Source organism: Ambystoma mexicanum, chromosome 1p (assembly GCF_040938575.1).
Source record: "Ambystoma mexicanum isolate Mex_15411 chromosome 1p, UKY_AmexF1_1, whole genome shotgun sequence".
NCBI lineage: Eukaryota > Metazoa > Chordata > Amphibia > Caudata > Ambystomatidae > Ambystoma > Ambystoma mexicanum.
In genome coordinates, this window is record NC_090921.1 from 1,074,960,401 (window position 1) to 1,074,987,852 (window position 27,452).

The window sequence follows — 27,452 nt, forward strand, 5'->3', positions numbered from 1 at the left end:
CAGGTCAATAGTAAATCATTTGACACCCAGACCTGCTCAAAGTGTGATGCAAAGGCTTTGAAGAGGGTGCCCTTTTCCAAGCATTGCCTCAATTGGATAAAAAAAATACCTCCTTCAAAAGCTTCGACATACAGGATATACTGAGTATAGTGGACAAGATCATCAATGACCAAGCCAGACTTTCTATGGAGGAGCTGATCCATGGGCCTTGCGAAAGGGAGCCAGGACCACTTGCATCAAAGTGGACCGATTTGTGGCCTCAACCAGTGAGGCTAGCACTATTACCAAGGTATTCTTGACAAGGCCCGACAATTAGTCCAATTCGTACCAGTGAATGGAGGATAGCACATGAACGAAGGATAGCACAGGGGCAACGTGCTGGTCTTGGCAGCAAGACCACGCAGAGCAACATAGGTTTGAATCCCGGAACCACGCTTATAAACCTAACTCAGTAAGCGCATTATATAAAAATAAATTAATTTAATAGGTTAGATCAGTGGTGGTGACAGGGATGAGGCATCATGACAAATCTCAACTGGGGAATCAAAGCTGAAATTCTGAATCATCACATTTAATTCTCCTCAAATGTATCTGAAAGTTGAACAAAACTCACGGTTATCCTCAAGGCAACACCAGATCGGAACTATCAACTGTTTTGGACATCATTGGATGAAACACAAATGGAGCAAGAATATGAGTAAGAAAAAAACTCACTCCAAGGCCAAAACATTGGCACAAGTGCTATCTCAACGGAGATGTATTCTCCAACTTTCCCCAGAAGACAATCCACGTGAGATGGAGTGACACACACCAGTCTTTACACAAAGCACTTCCCTTTGCCCAATTTCCCAAATATCCTCTTCTTGCCACGCTCCCCTCTTGCTTTTCTCAGTTTTGCCCACTATTCCACGAGCATCTGGATGGGGCACAAAACACCACGGGCAAGGATCAGGTGCTTTTAAACTACTTCTGTGGTAATTTGGCACAGTATAAAAGCAGAGTAACATACATAAGTGTGAGATATTATAAAGGGCAACATGGCTCACCTTTGGTGCAGTAATCATTGACGTACAGCTCAGAGTCTTCCACCAGTTGCTGCCAAAGGACCAGGTAATAAGTGATGTTCCCATTGCGCTGCGTGGGTGGCTTCCACCGGACGATGAGATGTGAAGACGAGTTTGACATGAAGATCACATCCTGTGGCACTGTAGGGGCTGGCACATGAAACAAGAAGATACCAAATCTCAAATGCTGCGGTGAGTAGATTCATAAAGCACCCATCTGCAACCTAATCCACCTCTAGTCTCTAGTCAGTCTATTTTTGTTTTAAGCAAAACCTAACATGCATATTCTTCATTTAATCGGTTTTTTAAACAGGGAGTGCAATATACACTCAAAAACACTATCACCTTCTTCAACTGCCTGGACTGCAGCAAAGGAAAAAAAAAACTGTCCCCTCTGGAGAGTCACAACTTTGTTAAGAGTAAGGGTATTTCTGCCCCTTAGCAGGAATGCATTTTGCAGAACATTTTAAGTGAGCCTACCTCAAATACTTTGGCTCACATTTGCACCCTTCTGAAAGGTTCAAGCTGAGGCTGTCCAATGACATGCTCCAAGCTGCTAGGGGATGGTGGAAACTGTTATAAACATCTATTCTTTCAAAGCAGACACTGTTCAGTTGGAATGTTGATGCACACGATTCTTAGCAGAGTGAGAAAGTGGAGGGTGAAAGGTGTGAAGTATCTGGACTATTAGTCCCTTCCCCCAGGCTGCCAGAGGCGAGCTACATCCTTGAGTATTAGGAAGTGATCCCATTCAGCAAGACCCCTGCCTAGGGGCTGGTCAAGTGGGACGATTTTGGGAGTGACACCCCTCTTGGGGACATGGACTCCCATTCCAGTATGGAATTCCCGGTCCAGAGTACATTGCCTGCTTACATTGAGATTGGAAAGATTTACTTCTGTTACGAATCCACCAAACAGTGACAATCGCTTTGGCTTCAGGTAATGCTGGATCTTGCCTGAAGTCCACAGTCAGACGAAAGACTTTTTGTTTCAGATGACGTACGTAAAACCACAAAGATCTTTGAACCAGAAAGTGAATCCTACACAGAGGCAAGCCCGATTGGAAGACGTCTGGGAGGGGCAGAGCCACACTAGACCCTGGAGCCAGCAGTGGTGTGGAAAGTGAGCAAATCGCTAGCCGCACACCAGAAGGCTGGCGTCATGACTGACCAAGAAACCAAGGTCAGGAGAGACAGTGAAGCAACCATCTCATCTGGTGGCGTGAACACACGGAAGCTGTGGTGGGCCCGCTCACTGGTGCCGAGATCAGACTGCAATGGAGAAGCCGGATCCCTGATCTCCACTCGAGAAGTGCGTTAGTTGAAGAACCTAGCAGAAGGGAAGCAAACGCTCCCGAAGAGGAAAGGCCATTTAGAGATGCGAACTGTGATACCAGGGGCTTGAGAAGCCACAACGGTTACGAGAGCACAGAAAACCAGAGCGGGCAGATGAGCTACTGAGGCATAGCTAAAGTAAGCCCAGCAGAGGGTTAGAGGGATTTGGAGAGCTCTGAGAAATTAAAGATGTATATCCAAGACTGGTGAAGTCACAAGGGTTTCGGGAGCCCAGAAGACCCAAACAGGTAGACGTCCTACTCGGGCCCCTGTCAAAGCAAGCCAATAAGAAGGCCAGAGGACTTTGGGGAGTCTTGGAACAACTAAATATAGTGAACAGCACAAGGGGGAGAAAGAACCTGGAAGGTTTCAGTGTTTAATAAGACAAGGAAACTGTCAAGCATCACGTAAGAAATTGTATAAGTCTATTAAGGAATACTACCCTTTCCTCAGAAAAGGGGAACCATATGGAATCTGTGTAAAGACACATACAGAACCTGCAGAGAGGCTGAGGGCTGTACTGCAAAACTGATGGACCTTTGCGGAAAGAACTGCAGAACGTGACAAACAATTAAGTATTCATCCTGACAAAAGGGAACCAAGTGCTGGGCCAGGCAGAAGCCAACGACGGAGGCCTCTGTTCTGGACTCCTTTGTGTTACATTTACCCTAAGTGGTAGACCAATTTAATTACTAAGATTTGGACTAAGGACTATTTTCTTTTTGGATTTGGATGAGCGCCCTTACTTTTAGTTGGTTAGGAAGAGAACTTCCCTCATAGCGATCGGGCTAGATAGGCGTTTTTTTTAAATTCTGAATAAACATCCTTTAACCATGGCACTGCTTAATCTGACTCCTTCTGGTTCATCAGAGAGGACGTTAGAGAGCAAGAAGAGGTTGAGCAGAGAGAACGAGATGGAAAGGGTTACTGCAGTCTGTCCATTGTAGCTTGAAACAATGGAAGGATTACAAACCTCAGGCAACAAGAAAATGCCTTTATTATAATGGTGACGAGAATGGAAGGAGAACATTGCAGATCTTGAAGTGCAGTGTGAATGAAAATTATGGATGATGGATCGTATGAAGGATTGGATGTTGTGAATCTAGTCAATGCTGTCATAGGAACCCATGTGAAGAAACCCAGATCAGTAATCAAAGCGAATGAAGTAGAGACAGTGAATGAAGTAGACACACTGATAATTGATAGCGGTGCATAGAATACACTTAAAGGAAAAGAGATGTGGGAATCTAAATTAGAATTTAGTGTTTTACAATAAGCCACTGTTCAAGCCAATGCTTATGGGAAGAATCCCAGTGAAATAGTAGGAAGAATGAAGACCAAAATAGAATTTTAAGGCAAATGCATTATGGGCAGATATTCATAACGAGTGTTAGTGGCAATCTACTATTTTAAGGGTGCAACACAGCCTTGGGAATCAAACTTGATCACAAAGTGGCGCAGCAAGTACATACTGGAAGTGGAGGAGCTGATACAGCGCTGCATTTGGCAGACATTGAAGTACAGACGGGGGTACCATGTGTGCTTGAGGAAAAACTAGGCTGCCTGAAAGATTTTATACAGATTAAGATTACATTTTAAAAAGGAGCAGCTCCCAAAGTCTCTAAATTGCGAAAAGTTCCTTTAGCTCTGAACAAGGAAGTAGAAAATTAGTTGGAACGCATTCTGAAGGAAGGGGAGATTAATACCACTGATGTGTCCAAGTGGGTTAGTCCCATAGTAGTGCTACGGAAAGGTATAGAGCAGTAAGGATATGCATAGATCCGAGGGAGGTCAATCACACTGTAGTTGAGACTAGTTTCCCCTCCCTAAAATTGCTGAGCTTATTGCTGAACTGTCAGGGGCAAAACATGTTGCTTTTAGATCCAAGACCAGTCTATCATGAAATCAGGCTACATCCAGTCATCTGACATCACCTTCAGAATACATTGGTAGCTGCGTAAACATTCCTTTTGGACTAATCTCAGCTGAAGTGTTTTTCAGAAAGTAATGCACAAGGCATTGGGAGGAGTCAAATGAGTAAAGTATTACAGGATGACATTATTTGGTGAAATGAGGTGGAGAATAATAGACTGCAAGTAGTATTAAGATTAGGAGGTGGGGGGTGGGAGTCCGATCTCACATTGACATTAGAAAAGCACCATTTAGTAAATCACAAGTTGGCCATAGGAACAACTCATCTAAAAATGGTGGTAAGCCCCAAAGCAGTGTGATCAAAGAGATATCTGAAATTATAACACCCAGGAACAAACTAGAGGTTTTCTCTTTTCTGGGTTCAATAAACTATTATGCCAAATTTGGCAAAGACCCGTCTAGCAAGACCAACAAACTGAGAAAACTCACCAGAAAAGGAGTACAGTTTGTTTGGTCTAGTGAATGTGATTTGGAGTTCAGAGAAGTGAAAGAGGAAATAATGAAAGCACCCATATTGAAAGATTACATAGAGCTAAAGACCATAGTGTACACTGATGCTAGTGACTTGGCATTGGTGCTGTTTTGACGCAAGAGAAGGGGAATACATTTAACAGTGGCATTTGCATCCATAACACTTAAGGATGTGGAACCACAATAGTCCATCATATAATGTATTTGCTTCAGCTGTTATATTGTTTATGTATTATGTTGTTCAATTGTACAGCACTTTGGCGTAAGGCGCTTAATAAATCAATAAATAATAATAATAATATAGAAAGAGGCACTTGTGGTTGTCTGGTCCACAATAATATTCAAAGTTTATCTTTATGGTCAACCGTTTGTGGTAAGAATTGATCACAAGGCATGGGTGCCAATTTTCAATGACACAGGATTGGATGGAGTGTCGAGAAGGATTGGCAAGTGGGTAACAAGATTACAAGGAATGGACTTAGTTGTCGAACCTGTGTCAGGTAGGGACAATGCTGTAGCTGATGAACCATCTAGGAATCCAGTTGAAGAGAGAAGATGCAGGAGAATTTAAAGCAGATAATGTTAGACATTTTTTATAGTAGAGGACAGTATTAAAGAGGAATTTTGGAAGGAGGCAGAGGATGAGATGGTAAAGTACAACAATTAACCCAAGAAGAAAAGGTTGAAGAAATAGCTGAGTGTACAGACTGGGTATGTGTGTAGGGGCCAGAGACTGTTCCAGATGGAATCAGAGAAGTAGCAGTTTGGGACATGGACACATGGGAATTGCCAAGACCAGGGCAGTAATTAGGATGGATTTCTGGTGGCCAGATATGGATGAATTAATTGAAAGACAAATTAAGGAATGTGCAGAATGCAGAGGTAGTGATAAAATGTTGTAAACCAGAGTTATCACCCCACTGGGGTAATGAATGTGCCTGGAGTGCCATGGGAAACGATAGCCATTGATGTGTTGGGTTCATTTTATTTGGCAGGAGCGCAAGATACCCATGTCATAGTGGTGAGTGATTTACTATCCAAAAGGCCAGAAGTGGAAGTGGTGAGAGATGTCACTTCAAAAAGAATAATAAAGTTCCTGGGAAGTGTGTTTTGGAGAGTGGGGGGTTTCCATCTAGCTTGTTGGAAGACAATTGTCCTCAATTTGTCCCACGAGAGTTTGAGATGTGGTTGGGTGGGGATACACATAATATCTCCAAAGCATGGATGTGTAGAGAGGTTCAATAGAGCAATCATTGACGGAATTAGAATACCAGTCAGTAGGAATGAGAATTGGCAGAGCTTTGATGCAGAGAGTTTTCCAATATAGGATCACTCCACATATAATCACAGGTGTTTCCCTGTTTAAAGTTTTAAGAGGTAATAAACCCAATACTTTGATGACACGTGGGTGGTTAGGAAGATCAAGGATGACAAGGCGCCATGTTGAGAATGTTCGAGATAAGATCAGGAGTAGTGGAGAAATGACCCAAGTAATTTATTATCGCAAGTTTAGGTGCACAAGTAAGATGTTGATGCCAGGAGAAAGGGGATGAATAAAATTACAGAGGAAAGGGAGAACGTGCAAGTCCAAATATTCACTTGACAAAATAGTAAGTAGAGACTATGGTAATGTTGTGAGAGTGGAAGGTGGTGAAGTTTGGAACAAAGTAGAAAGTACCAAGTCGCACCTGAAGCACGAGCCATGAACGTTCTTCCTAAATACTTATAAAAATATCCATGCTTTAAAAAAAGGCAGACGTTTCTGAAGTTTCAAATGAACCCGCTTCCAACTAAGGCAGTTATGAACATAAGGAAAAAGGAAAAAGACCCTGAATTAGAGTGTCGATTTTGTAAAACTGAGAAACAGACACTAAAACATCTAGTGCTATACTGCAATAAATTACAAGACGAAAGGACTCTCCATCTAGGTCCCGAAATGCTAAAAAGACCGTCCATGAATGATGATGACTGGTGGATTGTGCTTTCAGAGGGATCTGATGAGAAATTAGTCTTCACTTTAACATTTATTTTGGAAAAAATAGAAATTAAAATGTTAGAACATCAAATAAGCTGAAATTATCTAAAGTTATGATTGATGAAATTAGATTGAAAGTATATATTTAATAATTATATACAAATTGTAATGTTACTCTTGAAAGTGAATCTTAAAGTAAGTGATGAATTGTAAACATTTTAAAGGTTTGTAATGAACTATAAAAAAATATATAACAAAAAAATAAGTAGAGATTATGGTAATGTGAGAGTGGAAGGTGGTGAAGTTTGGAACAAAGTAGAACATTTAAAATAAAAAAATGCTTTGTATAACCGTCAATATCAACAAAAACTCAAGTTAGTTACGGATTAGATGCATAGGTCATTCTGTTTTTGTTATTACACATCCTTTATGTTTCACAGTATGATAAAGTGAAGGAGATGTGTTAAAACAGGTTTCCTTTCGAAGCAGGCAATGTTCACATGGAATGTTGACACAGGATTCATAGCAGAGAAGGTTGTGGGTGAGAGGAATGCAGAGAAAGAAGAGTATGAGCAGGGAGCTGGGAAGGGTTACTGCAGTCTGTCACTTGTAACTTGAAACAATAAAAGGATTACAACCACTGGCTACAGGAAATCACATGTATTATAAAAAGGAATCCACCTCAAAAGGAATCGGTTTATAGAAGTAGCCTTCCCATTTGGGTTGCAGCAGCAGTCAAAGAAGGAATCGATGAGAGCTCCCACCTCCAAAGGTCAGAGAATTTGGGATTTAGAAGGTCGCACTTTATAATAACTGCAAAAGCCAGGTTTGGTAGCTGTCCTCTGTTGTGGGCCAAAGGCACAATTTCCATTGAATGCAGCCAATAGAGATTTTACAGCTGTTGACTGGTTCACTGAATCCCCAAAGGTACATTTGAATGTAGAAGCCGGAGGACTGTTTTCTCTTATGCAAGGAGAAGGAACCAACACTTTTTTTTATTTTGCAGCAAGCAGTTCCAATGAATCCCGTTATGAGTTTCCGTCCGCAATTCAAGGAGTTCTTCCCTCGACTGTGATTCTCTTTACATGCAATAAAGGTCGCAACAACCTGTGGTTGCAGAACCCTTCTGTGTGCTCTTGTAAGGTTGTGGATCTACAAATTAAAAAGGGAGTAGGGAACAGGAAGATGCTTTCAGAGCCTGCACATACGGTGGGCCAAGAAGGATGCATAATTGAAGCAGAATTTCAGACCACGAACTTCAGGAACTGGTTAGTTAATTTATAAATAACAGAGATATGCATAATCTCGGGACATTTTCTAAGGACAAACGTTTAAAAAAAACGTGCACCGTCCTGTGGCTTTAGATATTTGCGTAGGGCCCTTTGGGTATCATGCATCCAATGGATGGGAATGCAGAATAACACTGACACCAAATAATCAAACCAACTCAGGAAGATAGCGAAGATTGCTGTTTTATTAACAATTATCAAAAACAGGGAGTTACAAGGGACAAAAACGGACTTTCACACAAGCTCTCAATGCATCTCATAAAAACATCCTTTTATGAAAAAAATACATCAGACGTGACATCACACTACGTGACAAATAAGAAAAACCTACGAGGGATTGTGATACGTTCAAGGGGAACATCTAAGTATACTTTCTATACAGGCTGGGATTGTGATTGGTTATCTACTGGCAGCTTATGCCTACCTCTAAAACATGCAATCTTCAACACTATTAAGTACACGGTATATCATTGGTCTTCAAACGATAAGGCCCTCCATTATATGGCCCTCTATAGTTGGTTGGCACGCTCTTGCCATGTCTGGAACATTTGGTTAACTTAGCAGCACGTAAACTCAGACCCAGGTGCCAGGAGGTGGACTTCATTTTACCTCCCCACCCAATTAGCCCAACATCTCTCATCTCCCATGCCTTCTGCCATGAAGATTGTCTTTGAAATTTGCCTTGCAAAGTATTCTGGTCTCTGGGAATATATGGGAGTGCGACCACGCACTATCGTTCTAGGAATCCACAATGAACTCTATTTCCATCCTTGGCTCAGGTGACAGAAGACCACGATTTGGGCCATTTTGCAGTATTTAAATGTCTTAAATGACTAAAACATGGCACACATGTTGTTCGTTCTCTGCACCTTAACAATGGATGATTCAGCTTCTCACGTTCACTGCCTTCAAGAATAGATAACTGGCCTTGGCTGCCTCAGCTTTGACAACAGGCCAGAGAGCCTCGCCATTTGTTTCCACAATCTCAGTTTATTCTTACTGCAACACAGTTCTCGCCATTTCTTCCTTGGGTCCTGGCTTACTAAATTCATGACACCAAACCGATGTCCAGTTTCTATACAATGGCGGCTTCGCCTGCACTCTTTTCACTACATATAGCCAGCTTCTAAGATTACTTAATCTACTCGCGTTAAAGCATCTGTACAGTTATTAAACGGCTTGCATTGTCTGCATAGCTTCGCACACATGCAATCTTCTTTTTGCATACGAAAGTTTACTCGATTCTGAACTTCGTCATCAGTTTCTGTAAGATCCATGCATTCTCATCAGTCAGTATCCTCAGGGTGTCACGCTAGTCTTACGGGACGTCGCCAGCTCCTCCTTTTGGTCTCTCATAATCCTTCAGGGAGTTCCTCCCTCAGATTATCATCTCTTCTGGGATACATTTGATAGGGTTTTCTCAGTGGGTATCTTCTTTCGAATACTCACCATGGTATGATCACAACTGCTGGTGTTAAGCATGGCACAATCTCAGGCTCCCAACATGTAGGAGGTAGGGGGTGGGATTTCCTGCAGAGGCATGTACCTGCTCAGGGAGGAGGAGACAATAAGTATGGAAGGAGATGGGGGAACGCCAGGCATTCCATACATCAAGCAGGCTAGATTGAAGGAGGTACGATTATATGGAAAGGATGCTTCAGGAGAAATACTAGAACAGTAGTAAAAGTTCAGCAAGAAGGTAGAAGACGGTGGGGTGGTGAGCAACAGACAGGTGCCTCAGACCAGGATGATAGGGACTTTACCCCATCAAGCCAGTAGTACATCCTAAGTGACAGTCATTGTTGAAAACTCTGGGACTGGCCTTGTGGAACGTCTCCTTCCCGTGTGCTGCCTATTCCTCAAGATTCAGGCATAAGTAGGTACTAAATCCCCACTGGAAGGATCTCTTGAGATGCAAAGAAACCATAACAATAGAAGAAAAACCAGAACAGGAAGCAGAGGAAACAATTGACAAGACCCCCACGAATCATGAAATGAATGCATGGAACCCTTACATTTCCCCAGACTAAGTGACAGATACAAACAGGAGAGGACCCCAGAAATAAATATATTTTTGTTGCAGCACAAATACCATTCACTGTGGAGACTTTGGTTTTTGGATACAATACCTGCAGTTCCCATTCTATTGTGTTTTCTATTTGGTATCCTTTCAATGGTAAGCTCGCACCAGAATGAAGCTTCTGGAGAAGTTTTTTCACTATTGTTCATTTTCCCCCCAGAGACTTTACTAGATTTGAGACGCAAGACTACATACCTTATGGTCCAATCCCACGGGTTTTGTAGATATCAACGTCTCATGCCCTGCAACCAATTCACTTTCTATTTCAAGTCTATTGCGTGTCGCGTGTGTGTGAAAAAAAACGGAGGACCAATTCCCCACCTCCGATGTATGCAGAGATAATGATGTGTTATTTATATAGCACCTTTATCCAAAGCTCTTTACAGAGCACATATTTACATACAATATCACCCAACCGAAATTGCTACTCATTTATCGACCTCGGAAGTATGAAAGGCTGAGTTGGCCTTGCCGGGATTCGAACCTGCGACCTACAGATCACGCTCAGATCGTAGTCTTTTTAACTCTCACACAAGTTTTGCGCCACAGATATTAATCCAATATTGAAATTATTCTTTTAATCATATATCTCAACTGCTGTAGGAGAGCCCTTATGATAACACTTATTTCGGCACATCGCATGCCTTTTTCAAATCTGGGCATATGTTTTTTTTGAAAACATGCATTACATACATGTCTGTTTTTCTTTATTCAAGTCTTTCACTGCAAAGTTCACTGCTTTAATCCCACCTCAAAATTCTAGTCTCCTGTCCGTGCGCGTCAGCTCGCCGATTGGGTACCTTATGGTTTAGTCTCAACTCATAACCCCCACGCTGAAGAGGATCCTAGGGTTTTAACATACAAAATGGAGAGGCTAATGTAGGCTTTGTGTGCCAAGGATATGGCAACAAAATGATTTAAAGGCATAGGAACAAAAGCAAGACTATTTCTATGTGTTGATCTCACTCTTTCATAGCAAAATGAAACCCATCCAAACACTCACACCACAATGGCAGTAAGGAAACACGCAAGATGGTGGATGTCGGCACACACATTCCAGCAACAGATGTCAGCACAAACAAAACCAATGAAAGGCAACACAAACACCATAAAACTCCCAAGGATGACAACACACAAAACAAAGGATTGGAGCAAAAAGAAATTGACACGTCAACACAAAATTACAAGAATCTACGACATGAAACATTTCCATACAATACACAGACCCAAATACACAACCCACAAGGATGGCAGCATACACATCAGATGGTAGAACACCCAAAATAGATTGCAGCACACACACACAAACCCCTGTTGCAACACTGCCACAGAGACCCTACCGTCACTCCTTCCCAGGCACCCTCTGCACAGGTGCTGCAGACCGGGTGCTTGGGAGGATGACCCGACCACATCAGGCCACCTCCAAGTATATCATCATATGGTACACAACAAGGACGCGCGCATAGATCACAACTCTAACTAACCTTTACTGCAATCACCAACAACTCCACGCCTACAAAGTTGATAAAGAAAAGGCATTTACATCTGACCGGTAAGGCCAAAATATCGGCCGCTGCATCTAAGCATGAAAGACAGCAGATGCCTGGATGAGCCAGACCAACCCCAAATAAAAAATGGCACAAAGACAAAAATCCTCGTCAATGGTCCCAAACTCCTGACCAAAATTTGCATTTTGCCTGGTCACCACCTTCATTTGCTAAATAAGACTCGAACACAAAGTGAACCTGTGGTAATGCAGCATGGGTGTAGTGTGCTTCATCGCCAGTAAAACGAGATGCTCAATAAATTGTAAAACAACCCACAGACAATTTAAAATGTGTACTCAAGATTTAGTCCCACAGACAATCGTTAGTCCGGACCCATTGCTTCATGTCGATTCTAACCCAACTAGAAAACCTTTCAGAATTTCTCGAAAGAAAACACGCCATGTTGTTAAAGCCCAGACTCACCAGCTGCCTTTGTGCGGATATAAACAATGTCACTCTGTGCTCCGAAGTTCCGTCCTTCCTCTTCAGTGGTTAGGGTGACGGCACGAACAAAAATGGCATACTGAGTCCAAGGCTTGAGGTTCATCAGAGTGACAAATGGATCCTGGTCATTGTTCAGCGGGAGATCCAAATCCACCACATTCCAGTTGTTGGCACCGCAGGCATCTTGCCCGATGTACTCCGTCACATTCTGAAAAGGCCTGTCAGAAACAAGGTGTGCATTAAAAGGCAGGTCAAAAAAATAGCCATGCCAAATCAGGCTCTCGGCCATACCACCATGTTTACCAGCCACCATCAAGGTCAATGGAAGGCTGGTACAGTTGTCCATTTCTCAGATAATCTCAAATAACAGTCACATTTCACTCAGAAGATCTTCAATAATTCACTGTAGTAGGGCAGCATCAATTTTGAGATCCGGAGAATGAAAAGAGAACTAACCTATTGGTATACGGGATGGGTTACGAGCTCTCCATTTCATAAGACCAAAGACGAGCCAGAATATGGCTAGAAGGAAGGTTTACATACAAATAGGACTGGTCAGGTGGAAGTGAACGCCACAAGATGAGAATGTCCACATGTAGCGTGCTCTGACCCAGATGTTACACCAGTTTTAGAAGGCTTTGGGTAATTTTGTCACAGTATTCTGAATGACTGTCTACTGAAAATGCATGTAGAAGTTCATGGGAATTGGTGAGAGCAGGCTGTGTCATCTGTGAACCCCCATTCCATGGACATCTGCCAGCCACTGAAATGTTTTGATCGGCCAAAGGACCATCCCAGCCCATTGATCTTAGACCAGCACATGGTTTCAAAGTGAAACACCAACTGGTCCCACTTAGTGCGTTTCCCCATCTCCAAGTATGGCAGTGCCCCATTCTCCATTGGTGTCATGCACAACCTGAGCACTAGCATTTACCACCATCTACCAGTGTTTTGCCCACCCTAAAAGTACTGGGCAGTCATACAGCTCTCCAACAACAAATACATTGAAATAGGAGCCAGAGATGAAGTGGCTCTACAGCCAATCTGCCATCACAATAATCTGCATGCCTCAAATTGAGACGCAGTAGCTCAGGTTCTGTTCCTTTGGTAACATGTAACAGCACCATGGTTGGTTTCATGCGTGTGAGGGATTTCTGCTCCAGGATTGCAATGTATGGGTATTGGAGACAAAGTTGATCAGAACATTCTCCAACAGGATGAAGGCATGAGCACACAACTTAATTGGTACTCTCTTTCAGGTCTCCCTCACATCTGGTCTCAACTGTCCTTGGATGTCTAGTGGGGCACCTCCCAACTCCTCGCCAATTTATACAATCTGCACCTTGCTTGCTACAACCTCCATAACACGATGGGGAAAATAATGGTACTTTCAGCATCACTCACAGGTTATCACATATATTCGGTAAGCAGCATAGAAAAGGGATACTTGTTTTATGGTTAAGAAAAAAAATCTCCACATCTTTTGAACATGGTCTTCTTGTCATTCAAGCCACCACTAACTGTTCTCTCGTTTCCCTCCCTTCTGGTCACTCAACCAATTTGTAGGTAGATTTGCCCTCCACAGTCTAAAATGGAAACCAGCTCCATATTTACTTGTTGCTTGTCCATTTCTGAGCGGACTAGCATGCACAAATAGCTCAGGTCTGATGCCACATAGCGTGCATGTGTTGCATTAATGTACATTAGGTTAATATCCAGAGGATAGGTTGCCTCGGGCAGGGGGAAAGCGGCATGAAAGCCCCAAACAAAGAAAGAAATAGCAACTTACTGAGGACATTCCTACACATTGAAACCTTTATCATGATAATCTGGTGTCCTCACCGTCCATTGTAGGCTAAAGAGTAATAGGGGACTAGTGTCTCACCACAGTGAACCATTTTAGATCCTTTAAGAAGAGGCAACATGCGACACAGTGGATGGGGATGAAGAAAATAATCAAACATCAATAATTGAACCTAGTCTGGAAGTTGGCAAAATACTTTTGTCTGTTTTAATATCAATTACCTAAAACAGGGAGTACAGCGGACATCGTCCAACATCCAGCAGTACGGTCTTGTTCGTATTTTATTAAAAAAAACATGCTTATATAGTAAATATTCATCATCAGTGATGTCTTCATGGCAAACTATGAAACTATTTAGGGTTGTGGTTGGGTAACTGAAACACTGAAACATCTAGGTATATTTTCTATGAGGGTTGGTGTTGGGATTGGATCCCTACTGTCAGGGGGACAACTCTGCCCACCCCTAGTGCAAGTCATTGTGAGCATCATAAAATACACAACATTTTATTGGGTCTCTAAACTATAGGGTTCTTTGGTACATGGCCCTTTATAATTGGTTGGCACGCATGTACCATTCTGGAATATTCCACTCATTAAGCATGCATGCATGTTGGTACCCCAGGTGCCAGTGGGTCGGGCTTGACCATAACCTCCCCACCCAAATAGCCCATCATCTATCATCATTCAAGCTGTCTGCCATGAGAATAGTCTTTGTACTCGGCCTTGTAAAACAGCACTACTCCTGGGAATGAAAGGGAGTGTGGGTATGGCTTTATCTTCTGGTCTCGGTGTAGCCTGTCCAAGAGTCTATCTGACCATGTGACTGGGGACCACGTTTGAGCTTCCTTGCCGTATTTAATGGCATTAAACTAATCGAACATGTCACCCAATATCCTTTTGCCGCACCTTAACAGGAGCTCAGATTCTCGTCTTCTCGTACATTGTATCATTCCATTATAATTGACTAGTTTCTTGGCTGCTTCACCCCTTGACATTTGGCCAAGCAGGCCTCTTGATGCTCCTATTCTCAGTTGAGTTTATCTTGCTGCTCCACACTTTTCCAGCCCTTCTATTCTCGAGGTCCAGTTTGCTCAAATACGATGTAGAACTTCCAGATTCCTGTGCATATATATTGCTTGGTGCATCCCCGCAATCTATTCACTACGTATAACCAGCCTTATGATTAGTCTACTTGCGTTATTGAATCTGTACAAAATGATTGTCATTTTCTTCTGTGATTCTTTTCACGTGTGATCTTTATTTCACATGTGAACGTTTACTCGGTTCTTTGTCATCAGATTCCACATGGTCTATACATCTTTTCTCTTGTCATCTCTTCGGAGGTGTGTCACTTTCTTCACGTGATGTCACCAATCTCTTCTTTAATCCATCTTCATGTGCTCTTCAGGGATCTTTCCCAAAATACTGTCAGCTCTTTGTGGGTACATAAAGAAAGGTCTTCTCAATAGATACGGCTTCAAAGGATGCTCGTGTTATAGGCATCATTACAGGTGTCATGCTTGTCATAATTTCCGGTTCCCAACATATAGACAATTTAGCGGCCGGACTTCTGGCTCCTCCTCTACAACATGCTTCCACATGCCCATATCACACATGTCCACTGCATGAGGCACACAACGTGATATCAGGTGGTTACGGTGTAGCAAGGAGCTTGACTGACATAGCAAATAGGTTCAAACAGTCGTAATTTGTTTATTATATTAAAAATGAAAAGTCACTTTTTGGTCTCCTGTGGCCAGGGCACAAGTGTGGCTTTTTTGTCTCCTCTCTAGCCCTCATGTCCCACACCAGTGTGGTTCAGTGCTGCATTTACACAGCTCTCTCTTTAAATTCAGATCCCTTCAGCATGATAATTTATGTTCCCCACCTATCTTGACATTCCTGCTAGTAAGGGCTAGACATGGGAGTGACCATAATGACCTTTGATTAAAATATGGACTGTCCAGCCAATACTACTGAAGGGCATGAGTCATCCAAAAAATGAAAGCTATCTAGTACAGTACAAGAAGTATATACTTAAAGAAGGGTTAATCTTCCAATGCAAAATGAACAGACAAGTACTGGCGCACACACAAGCAGAATAGGTCATTTCCTACACCCCACAAATGTCAGAGTAAATGCTAGCGCCAGTCCCACATCGCGGTTACGTCCCATCCAGAGACACTTGTTTCTAGTGGGGAAGCAGGAACCGACTTCCTTGCTTCTCAATCTACCAATGTGTCCAGATTTCACCCCTTTACCTCCCGTGTTCTTCAGAACCAGAGCCCAACATCAAAGATTAATTTTAACCAAAAGACAATGCATAACCTGTAACCACTTTCCAATGACAGAAGTACTCTGGTACCTTCAGGGTGGACAAGAGATGTTTGTCCTGTGGCGGGATATGGAAGAATGGGAGGAGATTATAAAACCTTAGCAACGCAATAAGGCAGAGGTTCCAATCCCATGCCCCTCAAAATCACCTCTGAGTTACATGGAACCATTGGCCATTATGTAGAAACTTTACTTTCTTTTTTTGGGAGTAAAGGAGGAAGGTCCAAAGATCTTAAAAACATATCACCGACCAGTGAAAAGTCCTCTCAGGCGGCAATGAGTGCTGGAAAGCAGGGGGAAAGAAAGGGATACTGAACGAGGCGCGGGGAGGAAAGCACGATACTCACGATTCTTTGTAGTGGACAATGGAGCTCAGGAGATCCCGGTAGTCTGGCGGTTGATAGCGTTCCCATTTTAAGAAGATCTGGTCTGCATAAGTGATGTTGGAGATGAAGCGCAATGTTTGAGATTTGCCTGTGGTGGAGAGGGAGATCAGTAAGTAGTCCAATCAAAAGCGTAAAGTCAACTATGTACACACTGGTATATGCTTCACGTGCAGGAGGTAGCCAGATGATTTGAAGACTGTTGTTCACTGCTCTAAATCCCACAAAGTAATTGTGCACTAGTGCAGGCAAACAGTAAAGTGTGGCTCTCTAGATGTTTTGTTCTAGAACTAACTCCTATGATCCCTCACAGTGGAGTGCGATGGCAAGTGCCAAAGGTTAGAGATTCCCCTGCAGTAATGCGACAGCTGGCAAGGACTCAACTCTTGGCCTGCATGTCCCATCACCAATGTCGCTGGTTCCATTCCCTCCTGTCTGCGGCTAACAAATCTAGTGGTTTAATTAAGAAATGCATGCCCATTAGCAGACTTGCACACTGGCGTGGAGCCATCTCCTTCCAGGTGTGCTGCAATGAAGGGTAGTGGAGCAGTGGGATATTTGCAGTGTGTTTAAAGAGAATGAACCCTGGTGTTTTCGCTGTCTTTGTGCGAGTTCATGAGGGTGATGGTGCAAGGAGATATTTGGTACCATAGACCTTTTCCTTGTGTTCATGGGTCCTTCCTGCAGGAGGGAGTATGCCATCATGCATGGCATGGAAGGAGGCAGCTGGAGACACCAGGTGTTTTTATTAGACCATTGAAACAGCCACTGGGTAGATGCAGAGAGTAAGAGGAACTAGATGCGCAATGTGTTGGGTATAGTTCTTTATGCCTCGTGAGAAGACAGAACTGAGGGATACAGATGGCCTGATAAGCATGACATGGAATTTAGAGATCTCACATTTTCCCCAGAGACTAAAGGGCAGCATTTAGCACTAGAGGGAGATGCAAAGTTGAGGCGAATGTGCGTTGCACTATGGGGGGAAAACAAAAAGGCAGCAATCAACAGTCACAGCAGGGTACCAAAAGGGCCTACAACCATGAACCAGGTGGAAAGATGTACATGCCACCTCTGTTTAGTGCCATTTATGAAGGTTGCAATCTCACGGACAGGAAAACTATTTGGGATATAATGACCTCAACAAAAACTGCACAAGACTGCAACACAGTAATCTTACATATTCTGACAACTGCCGATCTTGCAAAAGCAAAAGAAAGGCTGTAGATTGAGATAATTATGCTCACCTACAGAGCACACCATAAACTGAGTGGTCGCAAGGAGATTGATTTAAGAAAAGGGCTGATCTGAACGGGACGTAGCCTGACCCTTTGACGTGCAGGTCCTAGGGGGGAGTGGAGAGGAGAGGATCCAATCCCCTTCTAGGTTACCAGTATATACATCCCTCATAAAACACATTTGCCTTGTAAAACCCATTTCAGATCACTGCCCGAGACCGATCCATCTTGTTGAGAGAAAATATTTTTCAGAAAGTTTGCTATTAAAACGGCCTAGTAGAACATGGTTGGGCTGTCAACAAGATGCTGTACAGTCATTTACTTTACATCCTACTTCGGCAAAATGGTCAAATAAATGCCCAAAAATGAACACTTGGTTCAGTGGTCGTCGCCTGTATCTTTTTCCTTAAATGAGGTACAGTTCCATGATCCTAAACCCAACATGTTTGGAACTAGCATGGAACACATTGCCCCCAGCAAGCCACATGATCCAGTAAGAATGAGTGGCACCAAGTTCTGCTCTTGAGAGCTACATACAGCCCTGCGACAGGTCTGAACACCAGCAGAGGGGACTCGGCTCGTAAGCAATCAGAAGCAGAGTTCCTTGTAGTGGGCAGTTAAACAGGTTACTAAGCTTAGACGCAGGGCGATACAGCAGGAAAAGCAATAGAAAAAAGTGACATCACTACTTACAGGAGGCTCGGTCTCCATTGGTGCGAGGGTTGATCTCGGCCTTGTTCTGCCTCCCTTTTGTCCCGGTGATCTCCTCCACATGGTCGATCTCAGATAAGCACAGCTTGGGGTTGAAGGCAAAATACATTTTGCCCACAGGAATTGACAGGCTTTCGTGATTGCGATCCCAGAGCTGCTGAAGATTCTGGTTGTCCAAAACATACAGAGTATAGTTTCTGAAAGCAAAAGCCATGGTGTTGAAGAATACAAAGCATTTTGAGAATATTTCAGAACTATATAAATACCTGATAACTTGGATGGGGATATGCTTTAAGGATGAGTAAAAGATTAAATGTACATAATTTTCATAAACTACAAGATGACAATCTCAGGAGCCTTGTATACATATAGTAACAAATCAGAAAGACGATCCACAATACTAATATATGGTCTTGAAATTTGCAAAATGCAGCCAAAACATGAACCCACACTAGCCCAAACTCAAGCAAAGCATAAACGTACTAAAAAGGCATTACTGATTGCTGGTAGAAAAAGCAGGGACTGCTGCATAGGCTAGAAGGATAAATCCAACACCATTTAGAATTGTGTTCATGTGCAGGCGAGTCTGCCTGGAGTGAATTAGAAACACACTTAATAACAGAACTGGAACTCCTGTCAGTTCCCATGATGAGTGTGGTGCCAAAATTCAAGAGTGGCGAGTTAGTACAAGGGAAGCGACCAAGTTAGTCCATGCCCGAACGCCCTCTCAAAAGAGGAATACTGAAGAGGTAGTCTTAAATTAACTTTCAGTGCTTTAAAGTTAAAGGCAGGGGGCGTGGCCAGCGCGCATGTAGAGAAGGCGGCTTTCCGTGAAGCTCCTGCCCATGATCCTGCAGCACAAGAAATATCGGCGAAAATAATGAAGCTTCAGGGCTGAAAATCAACCGAGCCATAACAGATCCTTCCGGGAACACCTGATCAAAAAACCGGAGAGAATCGGCACAGGCAAAGCGGTTAACGAACCGTCCGAAATCTCTCCCCCTGCGACATCCAAGATGGCGGCCCGCAGCGGAGAGACCCACTAGACGTGACGGGACGGAGACGGGATTACAAGCCTCCGTGGAACAACACAACTTCCCACCTCCCCCCGGGCAACCGCGGTGCCATCACAAGGCAAGCGGAAACGGGGACGCCCGAGGCGACCCAGGACGGACAACAGACGGCGATACCCGGAAGACCCCCGGAAGAGGGAACTAGGTAAGGCCCGCCGTCCCCACCACCTGAAGGGAACACCCCCGAAGGAGAGTTGCCCCCACGAGGTCGGGAGCCCAGCGGAGCAGAAATCACACGGGACTGACCCGGTTGACTCCCACCACCACAACCCGAAAAACCCTAACGGAGGCCCGTGGGTGGCGGAAAGAGGCCAGACCCTGTAGTGGAACGAACATCTTAGGGGCACAAGCAAGAGAATCCTGGCAATAGCAGTGGAACCACTCGATCCGGAAGTGGCTGCCCCATTTAAGGCCTCACCACCCTCCTAGCACAGGTCACGGACGGCACTCTATACTAACCTTTGCTTACCCACTGCATCGGGACACCGAGGGACTTGAATCGGCTCGATCCCATATTAGTAGTCCACCGACTGAAGCTGCCGAGGCAACACGACGCCCCGCGAGGAGAGATGTCTCCCCCCAAAAACAAGTCCAGAGCCGTAACGATGGACTCGTACACCACAGCCCGTCCGAAAGCACAGACGCCACAAGCAGCGGACACCGCGACCGAGCCACCAACCCCGCCGGAGGACTCCCGCGACTCCCAGATCCTCCAGGCGATAGCAGCATTGAAAACAACAGTCGAAGATATGAGAGGAGAAATAAAAACAGAACTACAACTAATAAGGCAAGATGCTCGCAACTTGGCCGAAAGAGTCACTGCCACGGAAGCCACCCTACAGGACAATACGGAGACCACACAAGAACTAAAAGCGAAAGTTAGTGAACTGGAATCAACAGTGGCCCGTTTGGAAGCACGGTCAGAAGATGCGGAAGGTCGGGCTCGCCGAAATAATGTCCGAATTCTAGGAGTTCCAGAAGACATGGAGGGCTCAAACCCCACAGGGTTCATAGAAACACTACTGTTGCAGGAAGTAGGCGCGGGCAATCTCACCCAAGGGTTCTCAGTGGAGCGGGCCCACAGGTCTCTCCAGAAGCGACCACCTCCCGGGTCTTATCCTAGACCAATGATTGCGAAAATATTGAACTTCAGAGACCGAGAGACCATACTGAGGTTCTCGAGGGAGGGAGGGGAGATCAAAAGAAGCAACGCATCAATAGTCATGTACCCAGACTATACCCCTACGGTGCAACGGACAAGGAACTCTTTCATTCCCATAAAGGCCAGATTGCGAAAATTGAACCTCAAATATATGCTGCTATACCCGGCAAGACTCAAAATACTATACAAGGGAAAGGCCATTTTCTTAGAGACTCCAGCAGCAGCAAACCTTTGGCTCGAACACAATAACCTCGCAGACGACACTGAAGAAATCCTGGAACACAACAAAAGATGAAACCATACGAAGGCCCCATGTACACCTAAATATTACGACCAAATTCGCCGCCGCACCAAGGAAATACCAAGATTGGGCAGGAAGCCGGAGGCCCACTCGCAGAAACGCTGATGACCCCCCCAACCTGGGAAGGTGTGGGCAAAAAACCCACACGCTGCCTGAGCCGAAAGACCTGGATAGGCCTGGAAGGCCCAGGAGCCCCCGAGCGTCGTCAGTTCGAAACGACTGCTGGGAGCAGTTTCTTGTTGTTGTTTTTCCTAGTTAATCCATTCCACAGAATGGCAGTTAAAACAGTTACTACGTCTCCACACAACAAAATGCAATCAGCGAACTGGCGGACTGAAAAGGCGGTCGTGAAGGATTGGAACCTGCGGGTAGGCGAAGTCCCTGGGGCCCTTGACGAGCCCATAAGCACCCCAAGAGAAGCAAACACCTCCCGAACCCCCCGACGATTCCAAGATGGCAGAGCACATTAAAATATTAACCTGGAATGTGAGGGGCCTGGGCACCTATCTTCGCAGAAACCGGATAAAATCCTACTTACAAAGAAAAAGAGTTGACATTGCCCTACTACAGGAAACACACTGTACCGTGGAAACCAATGCAAAGCTGCAGGAACACTGGGGAGGACAGGGCTTCGGAGCACCTTACTCCAAATATGCCAGAGGGGTTTACACCTGGATCAACCCTCAAGTACCATTCCAACTGACTGGTAAGGAAAAAGACCCAGAGGGCAGATACCTGATAATTTGGGGCATTCTCGAGCAAAGGGAGATCTGCATAGTAAACTCGTATTTCCCCAACAACAACATCCCTGCACACTTGAAAACACTGAACGCTAAGATGGTACAACTTAGAGAGGGTTTCTTCTTGTGGGGAGGCGACTTCAATTGTGTCCACGATTCCGTGCTAGACAGGTCTTGGCCTCCAGTGAAGGGTCCCTCCACAGCCACCATGTCCCTAGCCACCCTGGTCAAGGAATTAGACCTGACAGATGCATGGCGAGAATTGCACCCAGACGAGAGAGCCTACTCTTACTATTCCTCCCCCCACAAACTCCACACCAAGCTAGACTACCTCTTCATAAGTAGAGATCACCTGCCACAAGTAGGGGGCATGCAGTATTTAGGTAGATCTATCTCGGACCATTCCCCACTCCTGATGGACTGGCATCACAACAGTCCCAGGCCGCCCATCCCCATGTGGAGGATGCCTATCAACGCCCTGAAGGACCCAGCCTTCAGGGAGGAGCTGCAAGAATCCATAGAAAATTACATAACAGAAAACACAGGAAGTGTAGAACATATCGGCGTGGTTTGGGAAGCCTTAAAAGTAGTAATCCGAGGGGAAGTTATAGCGAAAGCGGGAGGTATCAGAAAAGCATTAAGAGCTGAACTCGAACAGAAGGAAGGCGAGATCCAGAAATTAGAAGCCACCCCAATAGAAACCCCTGGAAGGGAAGATGACCTCAGAACCCTTAGAGATGCCTGCTCTGGCGCGTGGAATAGACTGGAAAAATTTGATTTTAGCGCCAGGACCAACAGAACACACGCGGAAGCAGATAAACCGGGCCGGTTATTGGCCTGGCTGTGTAAACGTGAACACCCCAAACAGATAACCACGACATTAAGGGACGAGCATGGCATAGAACACAAGACCCAACAGAGTATCAATGATACTTTTAAACATTACTACACAAATTTATATTCCCACGTGGACAAGATCCCACCGGAACAAATCGCAGATACACTAGAGGAAATAGGCTTACCTAAGCTATCACCAGCACAATCCGATACCCTGAGCTCTGACATCACACTAGAAGACATAGCAGACGCTATACAATCCCTAGCCACATGCAAAACCCCAGGAAGCGATGGACTGCCCTCTGAGTTTTATAAAACATTCGAACCCTCCCTAACGCCACTACTATACCAGGTCTTCTCAGAAACATATGAGAGAGGCGTTCTCCCAGACAGTATGACAGAGACCCTAGTGATCCCAATGCTCAAACCTGACAAACCCCCTGACAAATGTGACTCTTACCGCCCACTTGCTATGCTCAATTGCGACGTTAAAATATTAACAACGATCCTAGCAAAACGACTATCCAAAGTGATAGGGGAAATAGTACACCTGGACCAAAACGGCTTCATACCCGGCCGCAATACATCTCTAAATTTGCGCAGGCTCCAACACATCATAGCCCAGACCAACACATGCGACGAACACCTAGCACTACTATCCTTAGACGCCATTAAGGCGTTCGACTCCATATACTGGGAATGGCTAATAGCAGTTCTGGAGAGATTCGGAGTCGGCCAAGGATTTATCAGATGGGTCAAGATCCTGTATAGCAAACCTAAGGCCAGGCTGAAATCTGGGAAATACGTGTCTGAAAAATGGGATATTCAGCGGGGTACTAGACAGGGCTGCCCGCTCTCCCCCATGCTCTACGTCTTAGGATTGGAACCTATAGCAATTTATTTCAGACAGCAATTCTTTGATGCGGGGATCAGGCTAGCAGGAATAGACCATATCATCTCATTATATGCGGATGACGTCCTGTTGTATGTTAACAATCCCCACCTAAATGTGCCGACAATATTAGAGGTGCTCGACAATTTCACCAGATATTCGGGTATCAAGTTTAGCAAAACTAAATCCTGCTTGTTCCCTCTGGCAGGACTGAAAAACAGAAGCAGCGATGATCTCCCCAAAGTGGGTATCGAATGGCAGACTGCCTCCTTCCGTTATCTAGGGATCCAAATAATGCATACCCCAGAATTAATGCACATACACAATACACAGGCCAAAGTACCAGCACTACGCAAATCCATAAGATTCTGGGCGAAGCTCCCATTGTCCATGCTAGGGAGGGCCTCGATAGCCAAGATGATTATTCTACCCAGATTTCTGTACGGATTCCAGAATGTCCACTTTTACATCAAAAACCCCTTCTTCCAGCTTCTCAATAAAATAATCAAGGAATTCCTCTGGGGAAAGGGCAGACATCGGGTAGCCTTATCCACGCTAGTCCTACCGTACGACCAAGGTGGCATACAACTACCAAATCTAGAAAAGTACTATCTGGCGGCCCAACTGAGCCATGTATCCAAATGGCTAGCGGACGAAGCCACGTCCGAGACACCCCTGCTACAGGCCATGATAGCCCCGATCCGCTTGAAAGAATGGCTTTGGGCCCCACAGAAACTGACACATAGACCACCACTATTGGCGACCCTAGGCAAGAAGATATGGCACAGAGCCATGATGGTCCTGCGCCTGAAACACCCATACTCCCGAGAAGTGCCAATCATCTCAGGGCTCGACAAGACAGACACCAACCCATACAATATCAGGCTCTGGGAAAAGAAAGGGATATACACTTGGGGCGACCTATACACCGACGGCATATTTAGAGAATTCACTGAGCTGCAGGCGGCAGAAGATATCCAGGTCGGCCAATTCCTATGGTATCAAAAGCTCCGCAACATAGCCCGCACAAGATGGTCCACCTGGCCGGAAGAACCCGAAGAAGACCCCTTCTTGACACTGTTGTATAACTTGAGCGAAGGGGGAAAACCGATATCTCAAATATACAGTCTTCTGAGAAACATCCCTAATCCTCGCAGTGCTGCATTAAAGACCCGCTGGGAAACAGACATGGGACAGGAAATGACAGATAGCGAATGGCTCAGAGCATTGACCTTCCCAAAAGAGGTCTCCAGGAACCAAAGATTTAGATTAATTCAAATCAACGTATTATACCGTACCTACTTGACCCCGAGCAGGGTGGCAAAGTTCAAAAGGACCACTGAGATGCACTGCACCTGGTGCGGGACGGATGAGGCTGACTTGATCCACATGCTATGGAACTGCACCAAGGCACAGAACCTCTGGTCGAAAGTGCAGCAAACCTGTGAGGCAGCAGAAGTCACAAGATACAAATGGACCCCAGCTGAGTGCCTCCTAGGCAGCTACTCTAGGCCAGCCAAACTGAAACACGCTGTAAAGGTAATGGACCTGCTATGCATAACGGCCAAAAGAACCATCGCCATGGCCTGGAAAAAGCCCACAGGACCAAGCCACAAAGCATGGCGCAGAGAACTGGAAAGGTGGGCGAATGCCGAAACCAGAGCCTGGGAGGACAGTGTAACTAGATCTACCGAAGACTCGAGCATGGCACTAGAGGCATGGAAAGACACCTTAACCAAACTGTTCAGATCCCCCGATGACAAACCTCCCTGAATGTCGCAGGTATCCATCCCACTGCTAATCATGAAATCAAGGAACATTCGAAACCACACCCCCCAACCCCCGGACTACACCGAGAAGAACTCCCCCCGCTCCCCTGTGGACACTAAACCCACCCTCCCCGACAATGCCTACCGCCAAACACCCATTCGCAAGGAGACTGTTAATGTTAAGTTTGTTTATGTATGTTGTTATTCTGTTTTATGAACAAGGCATGACTGTAATAAGTCGGTCAGGTGCCCTGAATTAAGGCCCAGACCAGTAAAAATGTAAAGCGCTCTTAACCACAAATGCCAATAAATAAATTTTAAAATAAATTAAAGTTAAAGGCAGGAACAGACATCAATCAGCACTTTTCTAACATTTTCATGACAGCCCAAGAAAGAATTATGCAGGTTGTGAGCATTCTTTTCTTGATGGTTTTTGTTCAGGTATGATGCATTCGCTTTCTAGGCCAATGAAGCCAAATCCTTGGATGCAAGCTCGCCAAACATGCTTACATAGATCCAATGTCGTACCACAAGCATACACACACACACACGAGTACCGAAACTAGACTGGATTCAACCCAAACCTCAAATTCTATAATATATAGTCACAGGATTAGATACCACTACAACTGAGCACAAACTATTTGCCCTGATTTGAAAACTGAAGTTTAGCAATTTTTGTAAACTCACTAGTACTCGATATCTTTGCAAAAGTTCTAAATTTGCAATTTCGTTTTTGAAAGCTATTATCAATTATTTAACCGAAAAATATACATTAAATTAACTGTTCAAAACTGTGGTAATTGTGAAAACAATATTTTCAGCTCCAATGTTATCAGGCAAAACACAAAAGTGGAGTTTCTTTAACTCAAAATTCTCAAACTTCCAACGTGAGAACTAGTAGCAAATGTTTAAAGTGCATCCTGACCTGAACTTAGTAGAGCTCTGCTCAAGAGATCTGTACACACAAAGTGCTCGCATAACATTCTATCAAAACACAACAGCATAAAAAGTTCCTCCATAGAACTCAGGGATGGCTGGCCCATAGGACTCGGTAGGGCAGAACATTGCCCCCTAATTTTCAGGAACCTCTAGGTCCATAAAGTAAATGTAACATGAGAAAAAAAAGTATATGCATTATGGACCGATTATTTAAAATCTCTCCCTAATGCAAATGCAGTGTTTGTATTTGCAAGGAATCTAAAAGCATTTCCATTTTTTTGCAAATTCAAAGACTAGTGGAGTCCCTTATGCCCTACACAGCACTTAACATGAGGGACCCGGGAAATAAAGCACCAATGCCTTAACTCATGTAGAGCTATATGAAGGCGTTCGAGATGCCATGGGTGGCATAGCATTCAGAACGCGTCAGGAGTGCTGAAAAATCTGGTGCATGAAGCACGCTGAAGGCCTCTCCCACTTACCCCCTTCCTGTCTGCCGGTCTTTCTCAGGCCAAGGGTCGAGTTAGAATACCGACCCTGCCCTCTGCCAAATTCAAGAATATGAAGGAGGAGAGGCGATGGGTGTTTCTGACCCTCTTCATCCGACCGGATGACATCTAGGTTAGGGGGCAGGAGGCAGCATCCTGAAAGGAGATCACCACTGCAACCTAGTTACCTTTTGAAATTACAAACAATGTTGTGTATGCATAATTTGTGCATGTGCGTGTTTGTGCGACAATGTGTGCAAGAGTTTATTTGAAAAAGGTGCGTGCACAAGTGTTCGAACGAGAATGAATTGTGAATCTTCTGGGCGTGCGTGTGAATGATTGAGAGAAGCTTTATGGGTGTGTTTCAGTTTGTGTGAATGTGTATGCATGGAAAGCTGCAGGGTGGTGAGGGCACTTGTGCATGCAGCCTCATGCATTTGTAAAATGCCACATCTTTTCTTAATATCGCATGGCATTTTATCAAGGCGTTAATGGCAAACCCAACGTGATGTTTTTCTTACATGGTGGAGGGGATTTGTGCAGCAAGCACGTTACAGTATCAAAACGTGTATTTGCGGGGGGCGTGGCTAAGCGCCATTATGGATGGCCGCCTAATCCTGCGCTCCCGTTCCGGCAAGAAAATAT

The 27,452-nt window shown here is 44.6% G+C and overlaps 1 protein-coding gene across 1 annotated transcript in view; it reads right to left on the reverse strand.

Moving 5' to 3' along the window:
- Positions 1 to 27,452, reverse strand: part of INSRR (insulin receptor related receptor) — a 672,290-nt gene that overhangs the window by 221,973 nt on the left and 422,865 nt on the right. Inside the window, exons 6-9 of the mRNA XM_069604567.1 lie at positions 18,586 to 18,800; positions 16,622 to 16,748; positions 12,116 to 12,354; positions 1,047 to 1,214 (exon numbers count right to left, since the gene is read on the reverse strand). Of these exons, the coding sequence (XP_069460668.1) occupies positions 1,047 to 1,214; positions 12,116 to 12,354; positions 16,622 to 16,748; positions 18,586 to 18,800 (749 nt within the window). The remainder of the gene's footprint in view (positions 1 to 1,046; positions 1,215 to 12,115; positions 12,355 to 16,621; positions 16,749 to 18,585; positions 18,801 to 27,452) is intronic.